The 8,206-nt window shown below is 36.9% G+C and overlaps 1 protein-coding gene across 1 annotated transcript; it reads right to left on the bottom strand.

Moving 5' to 3' along the window:
• Window positions 1–3,193: 3,193 nt before the first annotated feature.
• Window positions 3,194–3,988, bottom strand: LOC112503243 (coiled-coil domain-containing protein 1-like). Its single transcript, XM_025107303.1, has one exon. It carries the CDS (start codon window positions 3,986–3,988, stop codon window positions 3,194–3,196), a length of 795 nt encoding a protein of 264 aa, XP_024963071.1.
• Window positions 3,989–8,206: the final 4,218 nt, after the last annotated feature.

The raw sequence follows: 8,206 nt of genomic DNA, 5'->3' as shown, positions 1-8,206 counted from the left end.
GGCGGTTCCGGTTCCGGTTCCAAAAATTTAAGAACCGCTCTAACCGGTTCCGGTTCCGGTTCCAATATCTCAAGAACCGCCGGTTCCGGTTCCTGTCAAAAAGGGCGGGTACCCGCCTATGCTCACCCCTATCGTTACCACGTTCGCTTTCACCGGGTAATACATATCGTAATCATTCACCAGTTTTAACCACCATTTTTGTCTACTACTCAGTTCCCATTGATTAAACAAATGTTTGGAGAATCTTATGATTAGTGAAAATTTGAAATTTAGTACCATATAAATAATGTCTTCAAATCTTCAAAACAAATTCAATGGCTACTAACTCCATATCATGAGTGGGATATTGATTTTAGTGATCTTTCAATTGACGGGAAGCATATGCAATAACTTTCCTTCGCTACATCAATACATAATCTAGACGCAACTTAGAAGCATCAATATAAACCATAAAATCCTCTGATACCATCAGGTAACGATAGAATCGGTACACTACACAGTCTTTCTTTCAAAGTTATGATGTCCTCAGCTTGCGCCTCTTTCCATTCAAACTTTAAATTCTTTTTTGTCAACACCATTAAAGATGTCTCGATACGAGAAAAATATTATATGTGTTGGTCTCAGCCGGATCTATAAGAGTTTATAGGTAACAATATGTAGAAAGAGGGGATGAATACAAACACAGTAACTTTTACTTTTTTAAAATTATATATTGATAGAGAAGATCAATACAAATTTTACAAGTTATATGCGAAAGATATAAGATATATAACCTACCTAAACAATCTAAGATACACACAAAAATTACATATAGAAATAAGAAAAAACTTGCTACCAGAAATAAAATAAGAAGTAATTTGATCTTCACTTGTTAAAGTGGTCTTTCTCTTAGATAGAGAGTACAGAGAGAAGTAACTTTTTGGGTAAATTTAGAGTGAGGAAAAATATAACTAAGAGGAGAACTACTTAACTATTTATACTCATTGCATTAAATGCAATTAAGAAGGTGCATAACACGTGGCAAGCTTTTAAAGGAAAGCTTGTCTTTTGTTACAGTACATAGTCCTTTTTGGCTGTATATGAACAATTATCTTTCATAAAATAGGTAAGCACATTTGGTGTCAAAGGAGTGACTCCATACTGTACTATACTTAGAAAGGTATGAGTTTGCCCTTTGTGTGCAGAAGGACAAGACAAAAAGTATCTTGCTCGACAAGATTCATTTGATTGTGGAACACTGGAATGAAATTGAAGGTCTCATCAGTGTTCATTGAATCTTTGTCCAGGCTTTACACTTATGTAGACGAGCTTGTTATCATTGAAAACCGCTTCAGATCACGAACTTTCTGGTCTCTAATATTCATCTTATGTCTTCCACATCGCTGAAGGACCTATGGTGTGAGTTTTGTCTTCTTAAAGAATATTGGTCTCTGGACGAACTACAATACATGTTCAGCGATCATTGAACAGACTTAGTGATGATCGCTGAAACTGAATACAATGATAATACACTTCGATAGATAAAAAGGGATCATCATCAAATCATTGAAAGATAGGATCAAAAATCTCCCCCTATTTGATGATGACAAAGCAACATAAAGAAAATTACTTAAGTTACATCAGTAAAGAAAAGATACTAGTAAGATACTTGTCCCTTTTAACTGTTTTGGGATCTTTTTCAGTGATACAGTTTATTATGAAAATTTACTTAAGATGTGAAGGATTACAAGGAAAGAATAAAATATACACAATATTGATAACTGAAACCGAAAGCATATTCACTGACTAGAAAGGTGTCAGTAAATGAAAGACATAAATAGAACTCTTAAATACTTGTCCATTTACTTTTTTCAGGGATCTTTTTCAATGAACTAACAATTTTATTGACTATTTTTCAAGAGAAACTATTACAAGTATTACAATCAGTACTGGCAGACCTAATAAATAAAGGTTATACACTGAAAGTAAAAAAAAAGAAAATAAGATTACAAAGACTGAAAGGACATCTAATCTAAGTTGCTGAAAGGACGTCTGAGATATTCATTTCTAATCATTTGCTCCATCATATATCCAAATAGATCATTATTTTCTTAGATACTCTAAGTAATCTATCGGGCAGAGATGGAACTTGAATAATCGCTGAAACCTGTATTCACCGTCATAGTCAATGAACATAAGTCCATACTCAGGTTTCACGTGCACTGTGTAAGGACCCTTCGCAGGTAGTGTTAGGTTTAGCATTGAGAGATCCGACTTCTTTCGATCTTCATAAGTTCATCCAGAGGGAATTTGGTCTCGTTCTCGTTCTTATGGGATGGTCCTTCTTCAGGTTCTGAAAGGTGTTTTCTTCGAGAGGGCGGCTTCTTTGGAAAAGGAGGGACTTCGATGATCTTGGACACCTTCTTGAATAGTTTATTTAGGACATCTTCAATCATAGGCTTGTACTTGCATTTGGATCTTTGAATAGCCTGTCGAATCTCCAACCACTCGTAGAAGCCATACTGATCGAGGTTTGAAGGGTACTCGGTGACAACATCTTGATTCTCTCGCAAAATGACCATTGAGACTAGGAGACCACCATCATTCATTCGTCCATTGATGGTGAATTTTGAGATCTTGTGGGGACTTATCCTTTTCTCGCTCCTTTCCTTGCACCAATTCAGATCATGGTCTTTCAACGTCAATGCCCGTTCATGTTCTCGTCCAGCTTGTGACAATAGACAGGCCTGAGACTTAAGAGGATCTTTCTATTTGAGCTTCCCATTGGCTAGAGCTTGGGCAGCTAGAGTCTTGGCTAAATCTAGACTGTCAATTATTTTCAATGTAGCTTCAGCTCTTCTTCATCCTTGAAGAACTCTTCTTATTCAACGTCAGTGAGGAAATCAAACTCACCACAACCAGAGGTTACGAAGGGGGGTTTTTTACTCTACTTTGGTCAAGCTGATTTATCAACTGAATCCTCCTCTAGTCTTCTTCAACTTCTGATATTAGGATTTATGCTTCACCTTCATCTGTGCTTTCACAGGATGCAAGATGTGTTGATGGACCAGAAGGATTTGTTGGTGCAAAGAGAAGAAGAGGAACGGGTTTAGTATATGAGGTAATGGGTACGAACCTAAAGGATTGAGCAACCTCAGATGGATCGATCACCCTGAGAATAACGGTGAGATTGTATTCAACCACTTTCTTGCTCTTATCTTTGGAGGAGTGCTGGTGCTCTGAAGCTGAGGGTCTCTCCCCTTGGAAGTTGAAGCTTCCCTGATGAAGATTCCTTCAGTGCTGGTTGTCTTGGATGGAATTGGATGCTGAAATTGTCATCGTCGTCTTCATCATCGTCGTTGTCACCAAGATCTTTTCCAACATCAAGGAGATGAGGTTCATTGTCCTCATCTTTTTCATCATCGTCTTCATCTTCATCTTCATTACTAGTATTTTGCAATGCAGAAGTAGAGGGATGGTCTTCATGAATACCAGGAGCTATCACAACATCATCATCGTCTTTAGCGTTAGCGTAAGTGATGATGGCATCCTCAGAGGCGGGGATCAAAGCATCTGCATGAGGGATATCTTCAGCGGCAACATCAATAGTAGTTTCCACAGGAGTAATATTCTCTACCTCTTTATATTTCTCCCCCTCTTTGTCATTATCAAGATGAGAGGATAGGTCATTAAGACTAGATGATAGGTCTTCAATTCTGTGATCGATGGTGGAGAGATCTTCATCTTGGAGGATGTTGAAAGTAGCAACTCGATCTAGTTGCTGACGGTCAACCTCTCTAAAAGCTTTTTTAGGTACTGGCGCTGGCTGCTGGAGGAGCTGGAAGATTTGTTGAAGCACTTCTTCGGCTTTGTTGGAGAGAGCAGCTAAAACATCAGAGTTATCTCGAACTTCAGTATTCACCGTGTTCAACATCTCCTTGACTTCACAGACCTCAGCTTTGATAGAAGAGAGGTCGTCAGTCAGGTCTTTTTTGTGCACTTCCTCCATTTTATTGAGAACAATGGCAATACCGGGCCGAAGAAGCTTTAGACTTCATCAGTCTCAATGGTTGTGGGTTCATTCTCTAAAGGACCTGTAGAAAGGAGAGAACAATGAGCATAAGACAAATCAGAGTTAGTAGGAAAGAAAGAAGGGGAGGCTAGTAGATTACCTGAGGGGTCCTCAACATCATATATAGGATTGACACTGGTAATATCACATGCTCCATCTTGATGATCGACAACAAGTGTCTGAGGCACCTCCGATCTAGGTCCTGTGGTGATGGCTTCACCAACAGTGGGGACAACCACAGATGGATCATCAGCGCGTGTGATGGAGACCAAGGAGGGAGAAGAGGAGAGGATGGCAGATAAAGAATATGAGTGTTCAGCAGTGGCAATACTGATATTCACATTTTTAGCGATTTGGGTCATTGGAGTGATTGGGAGATTATCCACTTGTACGACAGTGTCTGAAGAGATCACTGAAGAGCTAGGAGGGGTTACAGTGAGTGCCTCGGGGGTAAGGCTCTTTTTAATAGCTGATACCTTTTGAGAGGTCATATCTAGAGGTGTTGATTTCCCATTTTTGGCTATCTTAGCATTCTTTGAAGGACTAAGATGGGCTTCAAACGGTGTCCTCTTTTCAGAGGATAAGGTGGTGGTGGTTGGGATAGAAGAGGGGGGTTTGTCCCAGTCTTAACCACTGTGGAGAAAGAAGAAGAAGAAGAAGAAAGGGTAGAAGAACCATTGGTTATCTTTATGATTGGGATGAATAGACCAATGTCTGTCGGCTTTGTCTTGTGGTCTAGAATTTTAGACCCAAGCCGGCAGATGGGAAGATTACCTTCAGTAGGGTAGTTGGCATCGAAGATCATGGAGAGGATCCCACTGAAAAATCATGTATAAGGCACCACCTTCTAACATTGGTGCTTGTTCAACTTCAACACCAGGTCATCGACGATCAGCTGTGCGTAGTTCACGTTGATATTCCGAATCACTGAAATGCCAATGTTCTGGGTTACATATGAGGCTTGGTCTTGTCCGCTTGTCTTGCTCATGCACTGAATGAAGTGCGAGAAGAGGAATTTCCAGATGACAGACATACAGATTTTCTCTATCTTCGTCAAGGACTTGTTCAGCTCATTAGAGTCCTTCTTCAGCGACCAATTGTACCTGATATCATCCAGCATCTTAATGATATGTTTAGTGTTAGGTTCCTTGGCAAAGGGCATAGTCTTTGGAAGACGAAGAGCAGCCCTGATGGTTGGAACACCAAAGCTGACAGTCACATGGTTGAAGGAGAAGAAGATCTTCTCAACAGTGTTCCCATCCTTGTCAATGTCCTTTTCCTCATATGTGTACCAGAATTGTTGGAGGAGGTCCTTGACCATGATTGGTTCAAAGGATAGAGTGTATTCTAGTACCGAGTTTTTTAGAAACTTGGCAGCATTTGCAAACTGCAGCTTGTTTGTAGGTATGTCGAGCAGAGTGACATGGTTGTTGGGTTTGAATGAGATTTCACACTTTGTACAACCATTTCTGTAAAAATAAAAGAAGAAGAGAAAAGAAGAAGATGCACAAATTAGTGTTAGAAAGGCACTTTAGAATAAAGTTTTGATAGAAAACTTTCTTTTGAAAAATATAGAAGAAGAGTAGGGTTTTTCAAGAAGATTTAGGGTTTTGAAACTTAGGTTAAAATCAAGAAGAAGAATGATCTTTAACCTGTTTGGTTTTATTTAAAAGAAGGAAGAACATTTTTAAATAATAAACAAGGTTTCTTAGAGGAAAAACAACCACAAATAAACGACTACAAACCTGTATTCTTTAGGAAGGAAGAAGAAAACCGGTTCGAAGTTAAGGAAGTTTTGGAGTTCTTGTTTGCACAAAATCTTGAGAGCAAAGTTCTTGAGAGATATGCTTAAGCGAAAAGAGAAATATGAGAGAATATCTCTTATATTTATAAGTGAGATGAGAGAGAAAGAGGAGAGAGGGGAAAATGACGCTTAAAAAAATGTGTAATGATGAAAAACTTTGCACGTCATCACCCTGTGATAGGGTGGAATAGTAATGGACCGCGTGTATCAAAAGGACGCGCGTGTAACGAAGTCCATTTAAATAAAAAGATTAATGATGTCATAGAAAAATGACCGTTCATTATCATTTTCCTTTTAAAAGATCACTGAATAAGCAAAGAGTTCAGTAATGGTTTTGAGTCTTTTAAAACAAAGATTCACTGAATAAGAAAGTTCAGTGATAGTTTTGAGTTAAGAAAAGAAAAACATATCTTAAAAGTAAGATACGTTTTAAAAAAAAAATCAAGGATAAAGAAAGACTGAATCATTTAACCTTTTAAAACATTTTAATCACTGAATAAAGAAAGATTCAACGATAGTTTTGTTTTAAGAAAAAACAAGTAGATATACCTTAGAGATATATTTACTCAAGAGTTCAGTAATAGAAGGAGACACTAAAACATCTCTTTTAAAACATTTTGATCATTGAATAAGAAAAAATTTAGTAATGGTTTTAAGATTTTAGAAAAAGAAGATAAATATACATACCTCCGAGAGAAAGATACATTTACTCAAGAGTTTAGTGATAGAATAAGAACACTGAATCATTTCACTTATGTATCATTGAATATTGCTTAGAGATGAAGGAATTAATCCTCAGCATTTAGCATTTCAAGTTCGCTAATTAAGATGTTAAATCTTGTTTCATCAAGAGGCTTTGTAAAAAGGTCAGCGAGTTGGTACTCAGTGGGTACGAAGTGAAGTTCAGTAATCATTCATAATTTGATCTCTGATAAAATGATATCTGATCTCAATATGTTTGGTCTTGGAATGAAGAACAAGGTTGTTAGCAATTGCAATGACACTAGTGCTATCACAATAGATAGGGATCTTTGAGAGTTGAAGATCATAGTCGTTGAGCTGGTTTTTCATCCAAAGGATTTGGGCACAACAGTTTCCAACGTCAACATATTTAGCCTCAACAGTTGATCTGGACACTGAATTTTTCTTCTTACTTGTCCAACTCACCAATTGTGACAACTGTCAAATTTAAGCTTCCAGATTAGCTCTTATTAAGTTTATATTAGTGTTATTRAAGATAATTTATAAGATTAGGAGTTAGTTAGATTAGATTGGCCGAAAAATTTCTAGAGTTTCGGGTAGTTGCTTAGAAAGTCCGGTTCCGACCCGTAACTATCTGAAACGTCCTATATAGTGCCAAATGCTCCAATTTATACCCAATTTATATAAAACATAAAGTTTTAGTGTTTTAAATATAAAATCTTTTTATTTAAATGAATTTAGCCAACATGGGTTTTTTTAATTTGAAGAAAAATGTCAAAATTGAGAAAAATGACATTTTAGCAATTTTGGGCTTAAAGTTTATAAAAAAATATATATTGATGTGGGCTTGGGCTCTCCCATGGCCGCCCCCCCCTTTTTCCCTCCATCTATCCACATATAAATACCATGATTCTTCCATTAATCTTCATTTCTCATCTTTTCAAATTTTGAAACTCCTCTCCCTCTCTCTCTCTAAACTCAAGAGTCACCTAGAACCATCTTCATCATCCTTCATTCCAGCCGAAATTTTCATCTTTTCTTCATCAAAATAGCAAGGATTTGAAGATATTGCATCCTTCTTATCAACAATCAAGGTAACAACTTCATCTCCATTTTTTTTCTTGCAAATTTTGGGGGAAAAACCCACTTTTCATGCATTTTAAACTACTATCTTCTAACCTCCGAAAATTCTGTGTTTTAAGGAGAAAATAGGTAAAATCATGTTGTATGTGAGTTTGATTCTTAAAAATGGCATTTTTAAGTGCTGACAGATTATGTGCATGTGCATAAATCGTCCATATCTTGAAAATAATATGTTCAAATGTTATGAATCTTCTTCTAAAAGTTTATTTATTGAGTTAGGGTTGTAATCCAATTGGTCTCACTCAAAAACATTGAGTTTTGACTTCCCAAATACTCAAAACATTATGAATGTGCATCTGAGAGTTTTTCAGTAGGTAAACCCTACTTTAAACAACCATAACTCTCTATATAGTCATTCAAAACCATTGATTTTTCTTCTGGAAGTTAAATTAATGAGTTACCTTTCAAATGCCACTGATTTAATTCAAAAATATGGTGATTTGAGGTTTTAACTACTCAAAACATAATGAGCATGCAATCTGTCCGAAACTGACAGATTTGTATAT

Source organism: Cynara cardunculus, unplaced genomic scaffold (assembly GCF_001531365.2).
Source record: "Cynara cardunculus var. scolymus isolate 2C unplaced genomic scaffold, CcrdV1 Un_Scaffold_2736, whole genome shotgun sequence".
Lineage (NCBI taxonomy): Eukaryota > Viridiplantae > Streptophyta > Magnoliopsida > Asterales > Asteraceae > Cynara > Cynara cardunculus.
The sequence above is the reverse complement of the archived record's forward strand: the minus strand, read 5'-3'. Positions and strand labels throughout refer to the sequence as shown.